This window comes from Halichoeres trimaculatus, unplaced genomic scaffold (genome assembly GCF_033239565.1).
Source record: "Halichoeres trimaculatus isolate MK-OKI-2021-1 unplaced genomic scaffold, fHalTri1.1 fHalTri1_scaffold_11, whole genome shotgun sequence".
Taxonomy (NCBI): domain Eukaryota; kingdom Metazoa; phylum Chordata; class Actinopteri; order Labriformes; family Labridae; genus Halichoeres; species Halichoeres trimaculatus.
In genome coordinates, this window is record NW_027437189.1 from 8,691,952 (window position 1) to 8,716,715 (window position 24,764).

The 24,764-nt window shown below is 42.8% G+C and overlaps 1 protein-coding gene across 1 annotated transcript in view; it reads left to right on the forward strand.

The window, feature by feature from the left end:
• The first annotated feature begins 916 nt into the window (after positions 1-916).
• The window catches only part of nol4la (nucleolar protein 4-like a), a 30,792-nt gene continuing 6,944 nt past the window's right edge, over positions 917-24,764 (forward strand). Inside the window, exons 1-5 of the mRNA XM_074681787.1 lie at positions 917-1,960; positions 15,339-15,494; positions 19,333-19,444; positions 21,493-21,602; positions 24,075-24,216. Of these exons, the coding sequence (XP_074537888.1) occupies positions 1,619-1,960; positions 15,339-15,494; positions 19,333-19,444; positions 21,493-21,602; positions 24,075-24,216 (862 nt within the window). The 5' untranslated portion in view covers positions 917-1,618. The remainder of the gene's footprint in view (positions 1,961-15,338; positions 15,495-19,332; positions 19,445-21,492; positions 21,603-24,074; positions 24,217-24,764) is intronic.

Sequence of the window (24,764 nt, forward strand, 5' to 3'; positions counted from 1 at the left end):
CAAACAAACAAACAAAAACAAACACATTCAGTTTTTCTTTATCTGACAAGCTGTTCATCCATCAGTCAGGGTGGGGCTCCTCCTCTTCTTCTATTCTTTTTGAGTGTGTGCGTGCGTGTGTGTGTGTGTCCAGCACGAGGCTCGTTGTCTGAGTCAGGATGGAGAGATGAGGACGGGGCATCCCACTCACCCTCTGCACGGCCGGAGACACTGCTGCGCTGCTGTCATGGCAACAGCAGCAGTCACCACCGCCAGCATGGGCCTATAATGCACAGGCCAGGAGGAGTCACACACACACACACACACACACACACACACACACACACACACACACACACACACACACACACACAATGAGAGCATCACATGCAGAAAACTACCTACAGAATCTAATCTACATAGCCACAGTTTTTCCACCTTTTCACATAAAAAGTAAGAATTCAGTTAAAAATGATGCATAAACAATTCTATTCATGTTTTATTTTTCTAAATTATATTACTTTTGTTTGTGGATATTTGTATCACTGTAGAGACTATACATCATCAGAGCCTCTTCTTGAAGAACTTACTTATTTGACTGATGCTTTAGGAGAATAAAAACAGTTTATTCAATATTTTTTCTTCATAATTTATTTCAAACAAGAGTCACACAACAATGCTGCTGGTCTAAATCTCAAAAAGAAGGCATACATTTCTCACAGGGCATGATTCCTTTAAAGATATTTTATTTTCTGCACTTTCACCCACATTTTATTCTTCTGTAAATCATCATCCGTGAAATATAGTCGTCCGATCTCTAGGAAACTGTTGTTTTGTTTTTTGTTTTTTATTTTTTTTCTAGCATTTTCTTCAGACAGCATCAAACAAAATCTGCCCCCACCCTCTCTTCACCCTCCACGTCTCCAACTCGGACATTTTCTCTCTGCGTCTGCGACTTGTAAACCACACGCTGCTGCTGCTGTAAATGAAGCCAGTTGTGGTGCAGAAATGAGTGTGTGTTTTTTACGGGATAGACGGAGCAGACAGTGCGAGTGCAGTGCGGATCACATTCAAACAGGTGTGAGGAGCAGAAACAATCCCAGGTGGCGCATGTTGATCGGATATGTGGCTGCACAGAAGCTCGCTGTGAGCATTTTTTTGTAAGGGTTGAGCAACCCGCATCTGAAAATAGTGTTTGCTGTTAGAAAGTAGGTCGATAGGAACTGAGAGCGACGTTTGTTTCCACGCTTTTGTCTGTGTTCTTTGTTGTTTCGTTTAGCGAGGACTGTGGGGTTTTTTTCCTCTACCCTTTTACGCACAGGTGGGAGATACCCGCTCAGCGTACTGTAGGACAGCCCCCCTCTCTGCTCCTCAGCGGAGGATGTGAGGAAGTGACATTTTTCAGCGCTGCGGTTCGGGACAGCTACTGCTCCTCTGCAAACAGGTGTGCTGCCGTCCGGGTCACTTCAGCTGGAGGGGAACCATCGCGGAGTGGCAGCGTCCCAGAACCAGAACCAGCCAGGCTCCAGGACAGCGGGACAGCAGGGAGCAGCGGAGGAGAATCAGCCCGTTCAAGTCTTTTCTTTATTAGCCTGGGTGTTTGAACAGAGGGAGGGCGAGAGAGGGGGAGAGGGGAGCGATGGCAACGAAAAAGGCGTGCGTGGATGCGCCCAAAAGGAGCCGGAGTCCGGTCGTGCTGGAGGCGGAGATGTTCACTGAATTTCAGGACTGGTGTCTTCGGACTTATGGAGACTCCGGTAAAACAAAGACCGTCACCCGGAGAAAATACAACAAAATCATGCAGACACTGTTGCAGAACGACGAGACGGATGGCGTTTATATCGACAACAGCCACATCAACGCTAAATTCAAATTCTGGGTGAAGTCGAAAGGGTTTCAGGTCGGGACCAACGTTTTAGGAGAGCACAACAAGAAAGGAGCTCCAGGGAAACCCGTGTTATATGTCCCGGTCAAGTCAACGGTAAAGTGTGTGCGTGCATCTGTGTTTGTGTTTGTGTGACAGAGACAGAATGTGCGCGAAGTCCACGCGCATGAGATGTCCCGTTACCGTCTATAAGTTGTCATTATCTCAGGCTGCACGCATGCATCCGTCACGTGAATTTAGAGATAACTTATGAATGTTCTGTGGTCCCGGCTCGCCCTCGTCGCTCCTCATAAAGCTTCACTTTGTCCACATCCCAACCCGAGCAGCCCTACTCTCATCCCTTGCTGCCATAGCAACGCCGGTGCCTCCTGGCAGTCGCGATCGTAAAGGTAGACTATCGTGCTCAGCCATCTCACCACTGAGGGTGAAGTCCTGTCAGCGGCACGCGGCCAGCCGCAAAGCACGAGATAATTGACTATTGACAACATTTAGTTCAGACCGTGCTGTTCGGGTCTCGTGGAGACCGATATGGTGATGCTGTGCGCGCGCACGTGGATGCAACGGCATGTTCGTGTCGGGTCGGGTATGTCAGGGGTACTCCCGCGTGCTCATTGACGGACCGCAGACTGTTAACGTTAACTTAGACGGTGTCAGGTCCAGCTCCCTGCTGAGACCATCACAAGCTTTAATTGTCGCCGGTTTGTCAAAGGGCACGCGCCCTCACTGTCCCATCTGAACCGAGCACAACGGAGCGTGTCCGTGCGTCGACAGCATTCATTAGTCTTCCCCAGACTGAGAACAGATATGTTTGAAAATACGTGAATGTTTTTCTTTCTGGTGATATTTTCATGTGTGTGACAGTGAGCGTCTCAGTGCTTCTCACTTCTCATTGTCCTGGGCGGGATGCGGATCGACTCGCAGTCACTCGCTGGTTGCTCTGGCAACACCTGTGTGGTCCAGGATAGTCTGCATCTGCCGCATTTTATTGTGCACCTTCAGTCATTAAAAACCCTCTAAGCCAGTTTGATTCAATCTTTGCAAGAGAAACATCAAAAATGATTTTCTTTTCTTGAGAAGGGGAGGCAGCAGCTGTGCGTAATTGGTGACCACGTGAGGGGCTGTGGCGGAAACAAAAGGGTCTGCTCGGGACTGATAGCGACATACGCCCACAGTTAGAGCTCACACTTCACTCTGACATGTCTCTGGTGAGGTTTCAGGTTGGGGGGGTTGGAGGTGAGGTGACCGCACGACCCGTTGCACACCACTCTGTCTGCAGGTGCAGGAAGGGTTAAACCACACATTCTGCTTTTTAACTGTTTGCCAAGATAAACATGTACACGGTGAACTGTCAGCAGTGCCCTCAGAAGCTCTCTCTGTGCACACGCTCAAGATGTTTTGGGGGCCTGCTGTGCCAGAGAGGAGAAAACCACCATTTTAAATAAGCGCCTTCAGGGAATAATCCCCCCTCCCTCCCTGCTGGGACAAAGTCTCTCTGGACCCTTAAAGAGCAGAAACACATTTTCTGTTCACAAACTGGAAGAGATTTTGGCACAGATTGCAGAGTGAATCCTTTGATTTAGGTTGAATAGCACTGATCCCTCCACAGGTGCTTTACCTGTGTGAATGCTCAATTTAGATTCAGGCGCAGTGCCTTTACAAAACTCCTCTAATCTCCACTCAATATTAGGTTTCCCTCTGGGCCCAGAGGGCAGGTGTGATGTGTCTCTGCAGGTGCAGATGGTGCCTGAGACAAGCTTTTGATTAGCTTCAGCCTGTGCTTGTTGTAATTTATTGTTTATTTAAATTCTTACTGGTCCTTCTGTCCTAATCCAGACAGAATTTTATTTCATTGGTAGAAAAACTAAAATAATTCTCTGAAGTCTGATTAAACAGTTTCCGAGGCTGAGAAAGTCTCACATGTGCACTCACTTTGTAGCAAACATAAAGGAGGGGGGGCCTCCCCCTGACTCAGATCCACTCGGGAAATTTAGACAACAAACAAAACATCAGCCAAACACAAGCAGCTTCTAATGATGAGTCAGAGGCAACAAATCAAACTATTTATATGCATGTGTCTATTAGGAAGTAGGTTTTTCTTTTTATTTTTTTGATTCAGTATCACAGATTTTATAAATAGGCCGTCCTGGGCCAGTGGTGAAGTGACACACACACAATCAGACACTACATATAATGGTCAGTGGCTCCTCGTGCGGCTGCAGGGCTGGGGGCGTGTCTCTCGAGCTCCAGCATTGGATCCCCGCTGCAGCTGCTCCCAGGGTGTGCCAAGTTTGTGCACGGGGGCAGGCAGGGGGCTAAATGGCGGGCGGCTGGGTGGGGGAGGAGTGGATGGAGGATGATGTGCAGACAGAGAAGGTCTCTTCTATGTGTCAGTGAAGCACACAAGGCGGCTTCAGTGTGTGGCGGGACAGACGGGCAGGCCAGCACAGACTCAGAGTCCATCTTTTCAAGCTGCACTGAGAATTATTTCTGTTTGTATCTTTGTCCTCTCGCTCATGTTGTCTTGGCCTCTTTCTGCTGCTCCGAGAATCCAGCAGCTCTCAGTGTTGGAGATGCAACCTCGTTTAGCTCTCATTATGTCCTGATTAGAGGGGGCCGCAGAGGAGGAGGAGGAGGGGAGCAGTACCAGAAACAAACACAGAGATGCACCACATCCCACAGGGTGTGAGAACAAGACTTCCCAGAGTCTGCTGCATCCCATTTCAAAAGAGACGCTTAAATGCCCCGTGCATTTCCCGTCGGCTGACATGAGCATTGTAGTGAAAAATTTGAAGTACTGCGAGCTGTTGCTTTTTGTTTCCATGCCAACTGAAATCTGTAAATATCTCTATTCGTTCTCAGATTGGTGGACATGCTCTCACATACACACAGATATATGGATATAAATATATACATGTAGCCTCACACTTGAGAAACATTTCACATGACGTGTAGAGAGGGGAAAGTTGAGCTGTAGCTTCTTCAAACATCTTTACTTTGACTCCATTCATTAGAAAAATGGTCCTAAAAGTCTATGAGACAAAAATTTACCAAGTACTTAACTTCACCTGCAAAACAGGGAAAATATGGTTACATGAAAGACATGAAATCAAAATTTATTCAAATATAAGAAACGATTTGTTTCCTTTAGGACAATGTAACAGCAGGACTCTCGACAAGTCATCAGTGATCATTAATGGTTGTTTATGTGCTTCCCAGAAGTCTAATTGTGTTATAGTTCTGACCAATCTCGTTTTAGTTGCTCTGGTTGTACACAGAAAAAAACTTGTAGACCAAAAGAAGCAGAAAGTAAAAAATGGAAATGGAGTCCAGGGACAAACATTTAACTATCCTTGCAGATAACCATCCCATTGTGTATAGATGGTGATTTAAGCCCATCCATAGACTGTGTAGTACATGGATGTAGTCAATGTGATGTCACTCATCATCAGGGTCCTCACCTGTCAGTCAAGTCAGCTGTGCCTCAGATTCTTCAAAACTCATGACAATAGCATCTTACAAGCTGAGTTATAAAACATTTAACCTCCATCCTGCATATGCCATAAAAAAAGCTATTCAGAATAAAAGTATTTTTTCGATGCAAGGCTGTAAACATGTAAAAGTCTGCAGTAAAAAAAAAAATTTGATTGGTGTGTATGTGGTTTCTGGTCCTTCCAGAGCCAGCCTCAAGTGGACGCTTAAGGAACTGCAATTTCCCGCAGTTATCAGATATCTATCCTGTAGATATCTGTTCTGCTGATGTTTACTTTTGACACAAAAGAGGCTAAAATTTCACTTGTGGGTTCTGGGACTATTAAGAAATGAACTGATAACCACTTTACGTCTGCATAGATCTTTTATTTAAGATCTTTTTTAGATTATTATTAACACTCAAACCAAGTGTTTCCAAATGTACTGTTTGGGAAATGTAGACCAAAATTTAAGACACTTCAGAAGTAAACTCAAATCAATAAGTCTTAAAACTTTATTCAACTGATCAACTTCTTGATTTACTGCTTGCAACCTTTTTGTTGCTCAGTGGCTATTAATGCAAAATTCAGACAGTTTTTGGTGTACAACCTCTTACATGGCAGTCAGCTGAAATCTTTAAAACCATCAAATAGAATAAGAGCTCCCCTGATGCCACATTTTTTGCAGCATATTCTAGTATTTGAACAGCAGAAATAATAACACATTGATGAAGGATAATTGGCAGATAAATTAATCATGAAAATAATGGTTAGTTGCTGCCTCAAAGTGACGGGACAGAATCAAATTAAACATGACTGCCCCAAAGAGCGGGTTTCTGAGCAGAGGGGTAATCTTCCATCAGTTTTTAGGATAAGATTCATCTCGGGACGTCCTCTCCTCTAACCACCATTCAGACTCCTGAATGTTTGTACCTCACAATCAGACGAGGAAGGCGAATATCATCATTATTATCTGATTAATTAGTCCACATCTCCCCTGAGAGCTCCTCTTTGGTGGAAGGGCCACAGAGTCAAAAGAATAGGGCCCTATTATTCAGCTGCATTTTAATTCATGCTGTTTTAGCTGAGAGGAGCTCCTCTGCTTTGTCCGGTGTGGGTTTGTTTCTGAATCAACCCTCTGGCTGCTCTGATGATCACCAACATACACGCTGTATGTCACGGGCTGAACTGTAAAATCTCAGTTTGAATAAGAATCTACCTGTGTGTGTGTGTGTGTGAGAGGGAGTGTGTAAAGCTGTGATTGACACGCTCATCAAGAGCGTAAAGGTGGAGATGTGTGTGTGCGTGTGTGTCTAGAGCACACATCCTTAAAGAAATTACTTTGAACCAATATGTGTCTTTCTTACTACCAAGTGATGAAATCCGCCCAACTGCATGTATGTGGTAGTTTTTGTGCGTAAATGTGTGTGTAAGTGTGTGTGTGCTCGTTGAAAGAGGGGGTCGCTGATCGCATGCTCTGTGTTTCCTCCCTTCAGCACCCTCTCTGTTGCCATGGAGAGACCGTTCTTTGCTTTCCCATAGGAGGAGAAATTAACACCATTTTTAACTGGCCCGGGGGCCTCCCCCCTGTGTGGGAGATAGTCTGAGTTCTGCTGCTGCACACACACACGCACACACACACACACTCACACACACACAGAGTCTTTAAGACGGCAATAATCTTCCTACCACACCGCTACAGTCATTTTTAATACCTTTGCCAGGCCGACGTGTAACGAAGTGGGACAGTATGATAATAGCTCCAAACTGGCAAAATGGACTCTGGGATGTGATGATGTATGTGAGAGTCCTTGCATGTGTTTGTGTGTGTGTGTGTGTGTGTCACTTACACTCCATTTTGACTCAGTGACTGGAACGTCAACAGTGCCAGGCCGCCGGGCCGGTGGGACCGTCTGTGTCTCCGGCTCTGTGGGATATTGGGGATGTCACACACTCTATCAAATAAAGCTCATCATGGGAACAGCTGACAAAAGACACACTCACACACACACTCACACACACACAGGGACGTGGGACAGAGGGGAAGAGCTCAGAGCACCTAATGTGGATTTAATGACGGGGCTTTATAATTGAGGCAGAGAGGAGGAGGATTGTGTGAAAAGAGAAGAAATAGGAGGGGATGGATTTTATTTGAAGAATGGGGACAGTGTGGAGGTAATAGTCTGTTTCATCCTAGTTTTTTTTGTCCCTATCTTCTTTCCCTTGAAGCACACAGACACACACACACACACACACACACTGTCTCTCTTACACACACTGAAGACACAGGGATTGCTCCATTTATGTGTCCATTAGCCAGGTGATAGATTTACAGAGGGGAGATGGGGCTTTAAAAGATGACCTGTTGTCACATCTGCAGTGAGATAATCTGAGTCATGAGTACTGTTGACACAGCCATACTCACTCAGCACTCACACACACGCACACACACAGAAAATACCCTGGCACAACTTAAGCTACTTATGTGCAGCCACCTCGTCTTGTATGCTGCACCTTTGACTTTTACAGTAACATGCAATGCTTTATTAAAATTTCTGCAGAAATTTGTATCATCTGAAGCTAATTTCTTGCAGGATGCATCTTTTTTCTGTCTGCACTGGCCTGCCTTTGTGACCCAGCTGCTTCCCCATGAACCCCCTCCTCCTTCTCCTCCTCCTCCTCCTGCTGACCTGCCTGTGTGCAGGACTGCTCCTCTCTCCCCTCAGCGACTCTCTGCTACAGTGTGTGTGTGTGTGTGTGTGTGTGCGACTGCCAGCGGGGGTGGGGGCAGCAGACTCAACCCCTCCAGTCTCCTAGCAACAGAGCGGTTTGGTGCGGGACAGGGAGAGCGCACAGGGGATGGGGCCTGGTTGTACAGTGGCAGGGGAGAGCAAAGTCCTCCGGGATTAGAAAGATAGAAAGAAGGAGGAGAGGAGGAGAAGAAGGAGAGGAGAGAGGGAGAGGGAGTGAGAGTTTTGCTGTGTTGTTGGCGATTAGGGATGCTGACATGTCTCCTTTTGCTCTTTAAAACGACATGCTGCTGCTGAGGAGACCAAATATGTAGCTGGCTGTTCAACAGCTGTTCTCCTCTGAGATGCTTCAGAGCTGTGCCCAGTAGACATGTAGTGCACTTAAACACACATGGCAAACACAAACACACACACTCAGAGCATGTTGTGTTTGGGGGTGAGTGTTTAACTCCATATTGACTTGTGTTTGGGATGTAAAGAGCTTATCAGTACTGATGAGCTCAGGAAGGCCTTCAGGTGGCAGGGCTGACGCAGAATGAAATGATGTCATGGTTTAAAGTTCTTACTTGACGAGTGCTGGTAAACAAGAGCAGAGCAAAGTAACCAGAAACCATATGAGTTGATTTAATACTCCAGAATGCAAATTACTCCTTTGTGTGGGCCTCTTTCAGCTGCAGACAGTGTTGTCTCTGTTTCATATGGCTTTTTCCTACATCAGAGTCATAAATACTGCAAATTTGCCATTTTGTAAGGGCTATAATTCAACTTTTGTGTGCCATAAACTGGGCTTTAAGTGTCCTAACAATCATTGTGTAAGGTGAAAGCAGTTTACATTTACATTTACATTTTTCTCCAGACCAAACATACATATTTTTCTCTCTGGGTGTTTTCTCTCCTGTCATCAGAGTCAGAGAGTACGGGAAGTCAAGTGTACAGCCTAAACCTCCCGTAAGGTTAAACTAACTTTTAAGGCCCCCAAATGTGTTGTATACCTCAGTGGTGGCTGCTGGTCAGTCAAGGAGGGGAAACTCATTTTTTTCAGCCTACATCATGAATTTGTTTATTTATTTAAACGTAAATTCTACCCTCCGTTCCTTTTTCAAGAAAATGATCTGTGACCCTGTCGTACCAACCAGGTGTTTTTTCCAGGGATTTAACTAGTGTTCTCTCGATGCTCATCATTTTTAAGAAAGGTAAACTCGCTGGGGATCAATAAAGCCTCTGGATCAGTCCAGAACAACTGAGAAGATGCTCCAATGGACGGTTATACTTCAAGATCGCTGACTGGCTCATTTCACTGTCAATCAAAAAGGGATTCTGCCCCAGGCCAGCCCAATGCCTCATAGACCCCCAGAGACACTGAGCGTCCGATGGGCGGGACAAAGCCCAGCTTTAATCCAATGACTGTCCAGTTTCCACAGTGGAACAATCCACTCCAGGCTTCCCCGCTGAAGTCAGAAGACGCTCAGCATCCGATTGTGTTAAAGCGCTGAGACGCTGCGGGGATGAATGAGAAGGAGGTGGAGCCAGTTACCTGTGATAGGTAGCTGATTCTGAACAAAAGATGAAGGAATTCTAGCGCATATCTTGTTAATGAAATGTACACACAGCAGTTCATATCACCACTTTTTTGGGGACATTTTAGGGGAAGCTGAGCTTCCCTTGCAGTCTTAGAGCAATCGCCACTGGTAAACCTAACTTAGCAAAACATTCACCCCTTTAATAATCCAGATGATGTAAACCCCTTTTGCTACCCATCCATCATGTTAGCTTGTAAGGGACATCAGGGACCATATTAGGCCATTAGTAGAGAAAAGTTGTGGGCTGGAGGAGTAATCTGAAAGGCCTCATCACTGAGCCCTCATCCTTTTCATTACAGCATACATTAAGTATCTTGTGTTTATTTGAAATGCCACTACACTTGAACTGACTGAAGCACAGAGAACTTGATCCAAGTGATTTGCAGTTGAGCTCATGGTGCAGTCTTCCTTGATATAACTTCCATTATTAGTGTTACCCCTCCTCCTCCTTTTAAAGTGGACCCATCAGTTAAAACCAGTCCACAAAAAGACCAAAAACTGTTCACAGAAAACACTTAATAACAGTCTAAACTGCATGTCACCTATATGAATAACTATATTATAAGACTATAAGACTACAAGAGATTAAAACACAACACTATGAGAATAAGGCTGCTGCACCCAAGCCAAAAGTCTATACTACTGTTATCGCGACAGGAGGTGTAAGCATCTGGACAAGGGACAAACAGATCTTTAGGTTTATCAACTTTGTTTTCAAAAAGGAAAGATTAAAAGAAATTAAAAACCATGAGGACAGGCTCTAATACTTTCCTGTGTGTTTAACCCGTATAAACTTGGAATATTTAACTTATTAATAATGCACCATTTATGTATTAAAAGAGTAGCGCTGTTGCTTAAATTAATGTTTCATTTTCTCCCTGCAGTTGTAAAGTGTTACAATTTGTAACAATATATTTCATTCAATTTCTTTGTAGCCATTCTGTTAACTTACATAACAAAAAATGTGAATATTTAACAATAAACCTAGATCCCAATACAGCATTTACTAGACATGCACCAATTGATTGGTGCCGATTTCAGGGATTGGTGATCAGCCTATCCTACATATGAAACTGATCTTATATACATCCAGGGAGGTCTGACAGCCAGCCTTTGTTTTGTTTTTTTGCTCTGAGACCTAAAACTCAGGACACTTAATTGGTTGGTTAAGTTAAAATGTAAAGATTTTATTGTTTCACAGGTATTGTTCAGTGATTTTCAATAAAACAAGATTGGAACATTGAAGGTATATGATGTCAGTTGTGAAAAATAAAAAACGGTATTGGCAGGTCAGGCTTTTTAAAGATCGGTGATTGGCCCGAAAATTGTGATTGGTGCACCCCTAGCATTTACACTGTTGCTACAACAGAAATGCACAATACTATTCACGAGTGTTAAAATACTTCAAACCATTTGAGTTTATCAAGTTAAATAACTGTGAAAAACTATGCAAACATTTGACTGACAGCACAATCTATATAAAAAACAAAAAAAAACAAATAGCCAATATATCAGACAATAGAAGGACTGAGGACCTTAATTTTGGGAAAGTACAAAAATAAAGTAAACTCAAGTGTAAACAAACAGCTAGGCTTGCTGTTAGCCGCTAGGATGGCCATTAGCTTTAGGGCTAGCAGGTAGCAACTAGTGGGGCTACAAATAAACGACAGAAGCTATCACATAATTCAACAAACTACCAAAAGGAGAATAAAATCAATTTGTTGCTTTTATTCTAGTTTGCGCCTGCCGACCACACACGTAACACAGTAACCTATTTATATCAAGGTTTTGGTAGATATTTTTTTTATTTGCCTTCAAAACTAAAGTCCATAAAAAAAGCAAACATGTTACCCCAATTTCTGATTTACAGCAGAACCTTAACAGGTCTGTTTAAATGTTGGGGAGGGAGTGAATTGTGCTATTTCACAGACTTTTAATAATCAAGTGTCTTTCTTAAGGTTGTGGAAAGTTGGTCAAAATAACTTGCAGGTGACTAAGAGATTTTTATAGCGAGACACCAAAGTGGAGAAGGTCTGCTGCTCCTAAAAAGGTGAAAACTTTCTGGGAGATAAAAATAAACTTATTTTTTATCTAACATGAAATTTGAATGTGCATTTTTCATACATTATCACAGAGAACAGTCTCTATGATAGTGGTGGTTGCAGGTATACTCAGGATTGTAAATATGGGGATCAGATTACCTCCAGGTTTAACACTGCAAAATCTCTGAGTGTATCCTTTAGGTGGGAGAATACACTCCCAGCAGAATATCCAGTGTGTGTATGGGTATGACTGTGAGTGTGTGTGTGTGTTTGGGTATTATGCTGGGGTTGAATTCAGCAGAGGATGCAGCAGCAGTGTGGGTGCACTGCAAACCCCACAGTTGTATGAGATTATCTAAATCCAGCGTGAATGGACCTGACACCATTGTCCCAACAGCAGCAGCGGCGGCAGCGGTGGTAGCAGTGGTGGTGATGATGATGTCACCAGGGGTATGTTGATGATGATGATGATGCCTCCAAGTGCGATAGATTACAGCTGTGATGATGAGGTGGAAGATCGCTATTATTTCATTTATTATCATTACACTTAGCCCGTGCTGACAGGGGAGAGTGGATGAAAAGAGGGAGAAGGAGAGAGGGCCGGATTAAAACAAACCCGCTCTGTGAGCTGGTTTTAGTTGCCATGGCAACGATCATTACCTCGCACTTGGGAGAGCAGGAGCAAGGAGAGAGAAGGGGAGGGGGGTAGAAGAAGGAAGGAGGGGAAGAAAGACGGGACAGAGGTGTGGGATGAAGACATGGAGGGAAGCATGTGGGGGTGAAAACAGGGAAATGAAATGTCAGATCCTGGGAACTGTGCAGAAATGTCAAGAAGGGGGGGTGGAGGAGGGGAAAAGTGTGATTCCTCAATGCCAGAGGGACAACTTTTTTTGAACTCGGGACCCTCCTCTCACTCACACAGCAAAAGATCACACCCCACTTTGAACAGAAGCTCCGGTAAATGTCAGAGCTGGGCTCGCATCTGCATGAGAGAGGAGAAAACCTCATTAAAAGCTCAAATCCTGATAATTTTTTCATATTTTAAGCCAACTGAACCATGAGCAGGTGCAGAAACATGGAAACAAAATCTGTTGAGAAGTGTTCTTTCACAGGGAGCGAGGAACTTGGGAGAAAAAGATGAAGGGAGAAGAGGAGAAAAGCCCCATGTGGTGCTGCGGATGGAGGCCGTTGTCCTAGCGATCCCACTTGTACACTGTGTCACATGACCCTTTGCCCAGCACACCTGCCCGGGAGAAATCAGCGGCAGTTTCTATGGTGACAGGGTCAGCAGCATATAGAGGTGGGGGTAGGAGGAAGAGTCGGGCCTGTACGGTGTCTGTGGTGTTATTTTTAAACACTGCAGATGTGTAGTGATGGTTGCAGACCCAGTAGGCCTCAGACTTCGGCCCGCCTGGGTCTGCAACCATCACGTAACATCTGAGAGAGTGGAAGCTGGAGGAAAAGGATGAGACAAAGCAGTTATTTGAGTAGATGGGACACCTTGTGCGGAGTATGACTGAAATCACGTGACCTATGACTCATGAGCCTAAAAATCCGTCTCACGTCACACTGGTGCAGGAATCTCATATACTGTCTCTCTATGCAACACATAGGATGATTTTTTTTAAACATCAGAAGTGATGACTGATTTATCTCTTTAAACCAATATCTGCTTACGAGTGCGACTTACAGCCAGCCTCTGATAGCTCTGCTTGTTGCTGCATTGTGAAAGCAAATCAGTGATTTCCTGGACTGCATGAGATATAATTGATCCAATCTCCACTCAACAAACGAGCTGTTGAAAGTTGTTTTTTCTCCTCCTGGGCACAGACCTGACACAGCTGGAAATTTTACTTTTTGAAAATTGGTATCATAATGGTGTTATTTACTGCAAAATTGAGACTTCTACATGTAACTCACATAAAAATGGCTTCCTTTTTAGAGTTCACGTTGCTGAAGTAAAGCCTTTAAAATGCAAGCATTGGATTAGTCTGCTAGACAGCGTCGTATTTCCTGCATTGGCCGTACATTTCCACTCCTGTGATGTCTTTACTCTGTTTCTTTTTGCTATATTTGCTGAATGAATGTTAACATTTATTCGAGATTAGAGTAAGCAAGCAGAAAACATCAGACATCAGAGCCCCTACAAGCGATCCAGCAAAGTGTTACAGAGCGGCATTGGCCACAAGAGGCCAAATACACCAGATCCATCTCTTCCAAGTAGCGATTTACTGATATCGACCGGTCATCGATGTATCAGTATCGGTCAATCCAGACAAACAGCTCCTTACCTTTTAGTTTTTTTTTTACCAGCACTCTTTGCTACTTTATTTGAAATGTTGCCTCTGATGGACTTGCTTTGTTTTTTGCTGCATTACCAGTCAACAGGGTATAACAGTTTACATTTGAAAATAACTTTTGTACACTCTGAAGAATTGTTTTGATGGTAAACATTTAAATATTTCATAGTTTAAATGGATATTAACTTAAGTAATTCCATCTACTCATTTTTGCCTTTTACCCAAAACATTACCACAGTAGGGCATGCTGGTTATTATTTAACACTGGTATCGGATCAGTATCGGTTGATACCAAAGCCTAGGTATCGGTATCAAAACCAGAAAAGTTGGATCCATGTGTCAAAACAAACCAGCACCCCTCTATTGAGGCCCCATTTACACGACAACGTTTCATCTGAAAACGCTAAAACCCAGTGAAAAAATCTGTGTGTACTAGGAAATGCCGAAGGACTAAAAACGCTGTAGTAAGCATGCCAGGCATGTAGGTGGTGCTATAACTGTCTTGTCCAGAAGCCGCTTTTGGGAGATCTCCACCGAAGTAGAGTTGAGCCAGTTATCTGGTGTATTGGGGAATACTAAGTTAAAAAGTGGAGCAAAAGATGCACATTTTGTTGAAAGACAGTCAGCAGATACAGCAGATTGAGCAACACAAGCACAACACGACGATTGTAACAACGGTACTGTTGTCCTGTTGTATGCGCGCGCTCGAGGCGGAGTGTGACATCAGTGTTTCCACTGAAAACGCCGGCTTACTGTTTATGCGGCAACGGTGTCAGGAGCGTTTCAGAAAAATCCCACTCTGGAGGCCGTTTTCAAAAGTTTGCGTTTTAGGTCGGCTGAAATGCCGTTTCCGTGTAAACGCGAGGCCGAAACGCAACAAAACTTTTGCGTTTCACCCTAAAACTGTTGTCTGTAAACGGCCCCTGAGTTTGAGCTGCGTCTCAGCTATGAAAGGTCGGAGCTCACCTGGTCAGATACGCAAGACTTCTATTTTTGCAATGATCTATTGCAACGATGCATCAACTTGCACAGAGCAGACTGAGCAGGACAGGAAGTCTTGCAAAACAACCACATAAAGAGACCCGCTGACTTTCAAAATTAAATTCACTGTGTCAACACAAGATTGTAATTATAACCGTTAAACACGAGTGGAGACAGTTTGTTTTTCATTAACCAGTGGCTACGTTAAAGTGCTGGCCATCATTCCCAAGGGCGATTATTGTCATTAGATGATAGCCCATATTTGAAGAGATCCTCTGCTGTAGATGACACAAACATGTTTCCTCTGTAATCCCAGAGGTAGACATCAAACCTTTGCCTCTGTCTGTGTTTCAGTGTTCGGATGGCAATTCAGCCCAAGACAACTCCTCCCTGAAGCGTGTCGCCGTGGTGGAGGACTTCTTTGACATCATCTATGCCATGCATGTGGAGATGGGTGCAGACCCGGGCAGAGCACCCAAACATGCGGGACAAAAGAAGACATACAAAGCGGTGAGTGAATCCTACTTTGTGCCTCTAGTTTGCAACACAGATTAGCAACAGTGCTCTAAGTCTCTCTCTGTACTTGTCAATATTGAGCATGTTAACAGCAAAGTCAACATTACCCTCTGGTCTTTGCTGCTTCATCCGTATCTGTACCAAATGCTGGGCTGCTGCTGGAAGAGCAGTGCAACACAGTGAAAAAGGAAACTTTGTCTTTGCACACTGTTACTCATGTGCTCTCCAAAGACAACTTTTCTCTGCGACACTAAGAAGGAAAAATGTATTCAAGCAATGAACACTTAAAAATATACAAACAGCAGTCTGCGTTGAAACTGTCAGGCAGCTACATGCTAACACTTTGGTTTGTAATCATTCTCAACAACATTTAGCTAACACCAAGAAGTTTTGGTAGCACAATGTTGACCATGTTTATTTCACTTTTTTGTAGGTGCTGAGGTGCTAATATCTGAGTTTCACTGCTAATGTGGCTAAAACTAATAGCCCCACCTACACCAGACATACATGAGGAGGTCATTGGATTGGGGGTTCAAAGAAACCTATTACTACAATATCAATTTGAAAAGATGTAAAACTAAGATATTTCATCCTCGGTTGAACATTGGGGTTGTTTTTGATTTAGAATTACAAGAAAAGCTCACAAAGATGATGAAGATGGTAAATCCGTAAACCCTGTTTTGTAGTTGAATACCAGGTTGTTTCATGTTTACTTTCTTAATTCTCTTGAAAAACTCACTCTGAGTGTCAAATCCTTAGACTGTATATAGAGTGGACAGCGTGGCTCAGCCATTTACCATTGTACGGTTTTGAAGCCAAGATTCCCCCATCACAGGCGCCACCATTGTAGCGGTTGTGCAGCCAGAGTCTGCGCAGTAGAGACTGTGAGGGATTCTGGGAGGATCTGAGTGGAGCCGGGTGACAAAAATAATATTTTTTTTTTTTCTTTCACTCTACCTCCCGACATATTTTACAATCCCCGAAAAAAATACACAAGAACGGCAGCTGTCAATCATCGTTAAACGTGACGTAAAGCCTCGTTTTTAACCTCTCATAGCTACTGAAAACAAAACTTTTCAGAAAAAAGAGGACTTGAATACAAGGCAGCCAAATGATATCTTCAAATCACCACAACAATCAGACGTGAGAAACATTTCTACGAGGTGTATTAATTTTTTAAAGTTTGACCACAGCCCATCTGGAATGACTGGAGAGCTGGATTTTTTGACTTATACTGCAGCCAGTCAGCAGGGGGAGCAGTTTTTGCGGCGACCTAACCTTGTTCATTTTCTACCAAGCAAGCTCCTGTTTATTCTTGTCTTTCAGAACTGTACAGTTAAGGTGAGCAGCACGGAGACACAATACGTTTTTTGTTGATTTTTCAGATGAATAAAAACTTGTCAGTTCATCAGAAACATCATACGTCACCAGAGGATTTCCGTGCTTATAGGCCATTATTTGCTAAAGATCAAACTTTTCATCTCTCACAAATAAGAGTATGAAACCACTAGCAAATTTGCACCTTTTATGCATGTAATTCTTCATGCTATTCAACACATCACCCTATACGAACTGGCACCTTTACATCGAGTTGGCGAGAAATGATTTTATTTGCATCTTGTATCGACATAACATGAGTTCAAGTGTTTCAGTTCAAATCAAAATGAATTTGCTCCTGTGTCCTTGTAGCTCCTTAGTGTAAGAGGAGTTGTATCTTTAGGTCTTTAATTAAAATAAAACCTCTGTCTTACATGGGTTTTTGAAAGATCTTGCATCACTAGACCACAGTGTGCAGAAAACCTTTTCCTTTGTGCGAGATTTGTCCCACAATGAAATGCGTGAAGAAAAACCCTGATGGATCGTTTTGTTTCTCTAATGGGCCTAAAGTGAGGTTATTTTCTGTCAAGGGACGAACCTCACCCTCAGCTAAGGGCCTGGTAAACACCCTGAGACCACCGAGAATTGTTCTCCCTGAGAGAGGCAATAGACCTCACTTCTTAGCTATAGCAACATAATATATCATTTTTAGCATCAGGAGTTACCAAGGGAACAACTCTCCACCTTTACCAGGCTAAGTGGACTTGAGTTTTTAGAGTGTGGCAGAAAATGTCGCAGGAACACCGACTCCTGTGAGGTCTCAGTCGGGTGTGGTGTCCTGTCTGAACGAGGGTTTTTGTTTGCAGCTTCTGTGCCTTGTTGGGGTGGGTGTTGGCAGGACTGTGGCATCCCTCCCCTCCTCCTCCTTCTCCTCTTCCCCAACCCCCCAGGAATGAAAAAAAAACAGATCCAGTTCCTCTTGCCCTGTAGAGAGGTCCTGTCACGTCTCATAGAGTGTACCCTTTTGAGGAGGCAGCATCAGTGGGGCAGGGCATAATATGGAACTGTCACTGTGGCCTTCTGGGAGGTGCACGCTCCTCTGGGTGGCCTTTCCCTCTCTGCTGCCTCAAGGGGGCATGAGGGGTGGAGGTGGGGTGGAGGAGGGCAGGTTTAAGGGGCAAAGGGGACAGGGGGTTCTGGCAGTGAGATTGATGGTGGTGGTGTTGGTGGTGGTGGTTGTGGGCTGGTGGGGGTGGGCACCCTGCTGCCTCTCCATGGTCACGTGAAGGTCGCTTTTTACAGGGAAACACCAGAGGGGGTGAGGAAGGGATGGTGGCATCGCAGCAGACACAAACAGAGGGAGGGAGGGAGGGGGGGCTGATGGGTGGAGGAAGAAGTTGGCTACACCTGAGAGAAAAGAGTAAAAAGAGTTTAGTTTGTGGTTAATGTGCTGACAAATCATCACAAACCCTAATGAAGGTAATGTTTACACAGGTTTGATTAAAGGTCTAGCTCTCACTATTGACCGTAAAGTATTTATTAAAGCTCCTGTGAGCATTTTGTGGCTGGTTACAAAACAAACTAAAAATAATACTGATGCCTCTGAATGACACACAGAAGCAAACCAAACAACCAGCAACAGCACAGATAATTTCCACTTGTTTACGTTAAAGCTGATAACTGTCGCTGCAGGGTAGGTGTCATACATGACAATTAACAGCACACAGCAAACACAGACTTTTTTATTTTCCACAGCAAAGATTTACAGTCAAAATTTTAATCTACTTTTATATGAACAGAAAAATATAACAAAAAAAATGATCTGCTGTTTTGTCCACAAGGGGAATCAAAGTTCCTGACAGGAGCTTTAAGTCATCAAATCTGCTTTTATGCAACATTTTAATGCATCTTGTGCATTTCTGTAAAGTTTCTCTGCATTGTTCCTTTTTTAGATGAATATTTTTTAATTTAATTCTTTTTTTATTACCCTATTTGAGTTTCTTGGCAGAGAGACCACTGCTTTTCTCACTTCACTTCCTATTTTTACTCTATTTATGTCTAGCATAATGCACTAATAACATCCAGATTTATTCTTAGGATATTTAAACTTACTTGAGTTGGAAATAACTGTTTTTCACCAATGTCATGTGCATTTTTGTAATTTCACAAGTATATGAGGAGGTTTTGGGTATCGGACAGTGCTGTAGTCTGGGTATCTGAGTCTGTTTCAAAAGAAAAAAATGTTATCTGAACATCTCTGGAAATATATGCAGGGCCTCGGCTGGAATTAGGCCATCCGAACGTACAAGAGAGAGCCTACAGGGAGGATTCCTCCTCATGCCACATCGAGATAACACATAATCACTGACCCCAAACTTCTACACATGCACAGTTCAAAAACACCTGCACACAGTTTGACTCCAACCACAGCCAGAGCCAAATCTGCTGCCTCTTTTTTTCCTCTTTCTTTTCTGCTGCTGTAACCCGGTCTCCTCTGCTCGTTCCCTTGACACAGATAGCGGAGACCTACGCCTTCCTGCCCAGAGAGGCGGTGACTCGCTTCCTAATGAGCTGTGGAGAGTGTCAGAAGAGGATGCACATCAACCCCAGCACTGCAGAGTTCAAAGGTAACAGCACGCTTAAAATCCTGTGAATGTCTCACTAATTCTGGGGACATCATTAAGTGATGTTCTATTTTTGAGATTAACCTTTGAGAGCTCTCAGATCCTTCAGCATCAGGTCTGGGGAAGGGTTAATAACTGGGTAGAAAGATTGTAGAAAGGTGTCTGACCAGTTTTTTGAGAGCTTTTCTGAAATTATTTCATCAGAGGATTTATAAACATGTCTGCGCAGTGTTCCACATAAAGTAAAGGTGTTGGGTTTGTGCTTTGAATCTAAATGACAGAAACAGTAAAACACTTAATATGAACTGATATGAACTCAGGTGTTTGTACTTTGAAGACTTTCTGAATCGAACCCTCATGAATAAAACATATTGTATGCATCCATCACCAACATGATGTAACAAAGACTCAAGAGGACCACATCTCTGGGATTGTATGGACCCAATAAAATAACCACAGACCCCCTCTTGTGGCCAGTGTGGATACTGCAGACATCTCTCATTCACATTATGTGGAGTCAAAGTCAGTCTATGTGAGGATGAGTGGATTTCAACCTTTGCTGTGTTATTGCACCAAATATGTCTTACTTAGAGAAGAGCTTAATGGAGCCATTCAGTGTGGAAGGGCACAAAAACCTTTGATGTTTGCGGGCTATTAACTGGTTTAGTTCTACTCTTGACACAAGAGGTATTAAAGTGTTTACACTGTGACTGATGGAGATGTTTGTGTGACTGTTTGTTTTTTTAACAACAGGAATTATTTCATATTTTTCTCTGGCTCTGTCAAATTAAAAAACACACAGGTGAGACACATAACTCCTTCTCACTGTTACTCAAACTTTCTGAAGATTTTATTTCTTAAATACATCTTATAATATCCAGGAAAATATCCCAAGTAACATCAATAAAGTGGCAAAATGAGGCCTCAGATACCCCCTACATGCTTTAAAAATGCCTCAGTCCCTTAGAAATTAATGTCTTTTATTTCCATCAGTCTCACAACTTAATTCAAATTCATTATAAAATCTTACATCTCACAATGTAAATAACATGAAAAGGCTCTAAATTTGACAGAAATATAAACTACTTGTGTGGTTCCACAAATGATCACACTTACGAGGAGGATTCAAACATCTGTTTGGAAATGTTTTCATTATTTAGGCCAAAAACCCTTCAAAACAGTTTATAGTTAACACTGAAATGTGCTTTGAAGGTTCTTCATGTAGTGTTTTGTACCATTTAGCAGAACAGGCTAAGTAGAAATTAATTTTAACATTTGTAAGTATATAAAAATTGGAGTGGGTCCCTTTCCATGGAAGTTGCCATCTTTAACTGTCATGTTTCTACAGCAGCACAATAAGGACAAACTAGTAACAGGCCTTGAGTTGCCAACAGAATGTACTGCTAGGAAGGTGAACAGAGAAATATTTTTTCTGATAAACAATGTTTTTTTTTTTTTTTGATTGTTAACCTCAGCAATTGGAGAGTCATAACACACCACAGGAGCTTCTTGTCCCTAAAAGCTGCCGTTGCTTCACAGACAAGAAGGATGAGCAAGGGAGCGCTCTAATCTATAATCTTACCACTAGATATCACTAAATATTTCAACCATTTTAATAAATTTCTTCATCTTAAAGGACTCAATGTTTCTTGTATTTTGCTCGTGTTGTTATATCTATTATGACAGAAGAATTTTTAGGACATACAGTAAAGGCGAAAAAAGTCTTCTGGTTTTTTTTCAGATTTGTCAGGTGTTCGAAGTGTTTTCGCCACTTCTGTAAGCTGATGTTTGTCTGGTGGAAAATGGAAAAAGTCTCAAAAAATATAGCTGCCAAAAAACTGCCTGTTTACCTTGAGTATTTATGAAATCGCTAAGTTTTATTGGGAAATACAGCTCAGGTATTAGGAAATATTGTGATGGCATTGACCTATCTCTGTCCTGGGCTGTAGCCTCTATACCACCTGAACCAAAATCAACACCCATGTGTGTTTTATTTACTGTAACTTCTTGCTGATCTATTGGAACTGTTGTGGTTTTTCGTCTTTTGTCAGAAAATGACCGGCCCACCTCTCTGGTCCCTGACCTCATTGATTACAACATGCCTCTTACTGCCACCTACCTGAAACAAATGAAACTACAGTGCATGACGGCCACTGAGAGGGTGAGTATTTTCTGTTAGTACATCCTGAATGTCAATGAACTCTGAACACAGATAGATGTAAAATGTCCTGGTGGATGTATTAGAAAATCAGCAGCTGTAAGGATCTTCTTTTGACTGTATCCTTATTTGTTTGGCTGCACACAAACTCTCTAGTTTGCTCTTTGCACCAACATTAAAGCTCTGATGGGTAACACCATTCAGAGTAAGACACCCCTTCCTTTAACTTTTAGTTCAGTATTAAACAATCACAGCTCTGTAAGGAGGAGGGGCTCCATGTGAAACAAGGATTAGTAAATCCTCTGTGCCCACTGACGTCACTTGCAGACCACTCCCATGTGTGGCTGTGACAGAAACACTCAGGAACCACTGTCACTAAAGTGCAGAGAGCGCTCCTTGATGATGATAATGTCGACCCCACTCGTGCATAATTAGGATTATCCGGAACAATGACCCAGGCTGTGATTTGTGGGTGAGTACAAATTAACAAATGCTCTGAGTGTTCGCCGCATCTGTGTGCAGACTGAGAATGAGCAAAGCAATAATTTAATTATTAACCATTACAGAGGGTCATTTCATTGCTGTGGGAGAGTTGTAGTAATTTGGTTCAGCTTGAGCAGCTGCAGATTTGTTCTTTATGTCTAAAGGAGGAACAGAGATGACTTTGTGGATGTGTATCATGTCTGTTACAGTAACTGCTGACATGATGTTCTGCAGAAGTTTGAAGACTGCGCCTATTCAGCTATCTCACTCCTTTTTGCTTGAGTAAAAGAAACAAACCCAACTTACTATTCTGTCACTATAACCCCAAAGGTTCCTGTCAGTTTCCCCAACATACTCAGTGTTGTAACCTCTGTTTGACTTTTGAGACTGAGTTAGGGCCTATAGGTTTATGTGACTACTAAAATCAAGGATTAATATCTTCAGGGAAACAAACAATAAACTTATGTTATATAAAAGGGAGAAAAATCATTTAAAGATTGAGAATAAGAACTAAAAACTGCTTAAAAAGGTTGAACATAAGTCAAACTTTACTTCACTAGTAATAAGTGAGCTACAACTTAAGAAGTGTGAAGTATGATACTAGAAATTTGTACAAATTATTCATGTAACTCTGTAAAACTCAAAAAAAAAACTCAAAAAAAAAAAAACGGTAGTTTTGACTTACTGTTGAGATTTTTTCCTCCTAAATTAAACATATAGTTTGATATCTTTACAGAAATGTCTACATACACAAGGGTTTCAATCTTATAGCTCAGTGACTCATGTTGGACATTTAAGCTAATATGTCACAAAATAAATCCTTTCACCTTTTAAGTAGCTTAATTTTAGAGTCCGGTCAATTTTAAAAGCATTTTTGAAGCTACATTTACTACTTGTTCATAGAAAGTGTAATTAGTAAGTCCCTCCTTCTCTGCCTCCTCTCTCTGTAACGCTCCATCGCTCACTTGGTACCTAATGGAGCTGTCACTGAGCATTTTGGTCCCCCTTAAAACCCCACTCGCAGAGGGACAAACAGATTCCCATGAGTTGAGACCTATTTTTGTACTCGTGTATGGTGAATGATGAACTGACGGGATGTATTTCTGCTCTGTTTCCGTCACACAGTCGTAGTTTTTGCCCCTTTTCTATCTTCCAACTGACACATGACGGCGCGCGCGCGCTTGAGAGGCCACCGTCATGTTAGCATGATGCTAACAGCACAAACCTGTGTTTCCTCGGTATTTCTCCAAAATGTCTTTCGGAGGATGATTTAATTCCCGTAGTTGGAAGCTCTTGGAATAGTTTGTGTGATTATTCCGCTCTCTGTTGCTAATCCTTGCCCCCTGGTTTACTCGTACTCGTGTTACGCTACAACAAACATCTTCAGGGTCTCTACGTAACGGTTAAAAATAGCAACACTCCAAGAAACGTTTGCTTAACAGAGTAACTCCTGCATTTCTGCACTCTCCAGGAGAGTTCAGTCAAGAAAATGTGCATTTTAGTGTAGTCACGTTGACCCCTCATGTATTAACCTGCTTCATAATGAGTTCTGCAAAAAATGAACCACAATTCAGTTAAAGGTAAAATAAGATCAGTCTGGTGTAGCTGAGTAGGGTAAGGAGATTTCTTACTTAGGTTTAAGTGTGTATTGACTGAATGTAAAGAGAAAGACTACAACCTGACATTTATGCTGGCCTGATTTTATGATTGATATTCTGCTTCATTAGTTCTGTACTTTTTGTTTGGCTGCCATTGTCTTGACCAGATCTTCTTTTTAGAGCAGGTTTTTCAACAAGATTAGAGGATAAAAAATGATTAGATTTTGATAAATACCAGCTTTGAATACTTCTTTGTGCATAAGAGTATATCAACATTGGATTTTAGAAGTTTGACCCTGAAACAACCAGACATGTTTAAACACTCCTCGCCTCTCCTTTTCTTAGTCCCTTATCTAATAACTGGAAACTTTGATGTCGCTTTCTCCCCCCTCAGGATGACAGTTCGATGAGCAGCGAGGACATGAACAGCGCTGAGCCCACATGGGTCGCAGCTGAGCCTCCCCCAGTGCCTGAGCCCAGCCCGCCTAACGGGGAGAGAGTGAGCAACCCGACAGCCAGCGTCAAAGAAGAGGACGGTAAGACATCAATGACACTGATATTGAGAAAAAGGTCTTTCTGTTTATATCTAATTCCAAAGGTTTGCTCATTACTCAGGATGGTGACGGCAGCTCAGCGTTTCACAGGGAACAGCTTGCCTCGTTCTTAGTGTCCTAATCCAAATAAATCCATTCTTACAGGGGGTGGACACACCACCACAGCCCCAATCCACCGTGCACCCCTCTCTCTCAGGATGCAGGCTTAGAAAAGTAGGACAAAGGCCGATGTTAACCTACACAGATTATGAGGCTGTACAGAAAAATAACATCAGGGTGTTTTATTTGTCAAGGGAGGAAGAAACCTAGATTTCCAGGTGTAAACAGAACAAATTTGGAACAAAAAGGTGACATCAGCACATTGGAGTAAAGTGGGTTAAAAATCGTTCATATGCGCGCACCAGGAAGTGAAATCTCCTCCCCCATCAGACCCTCCTTATCCTCTTCCTCATCCCTTACTCTCTTTGCAGCTGAAACTCCTCAGATTCCACCTTCTTCCCTAACTTTCATTTATCCTGACAGCTGACCTG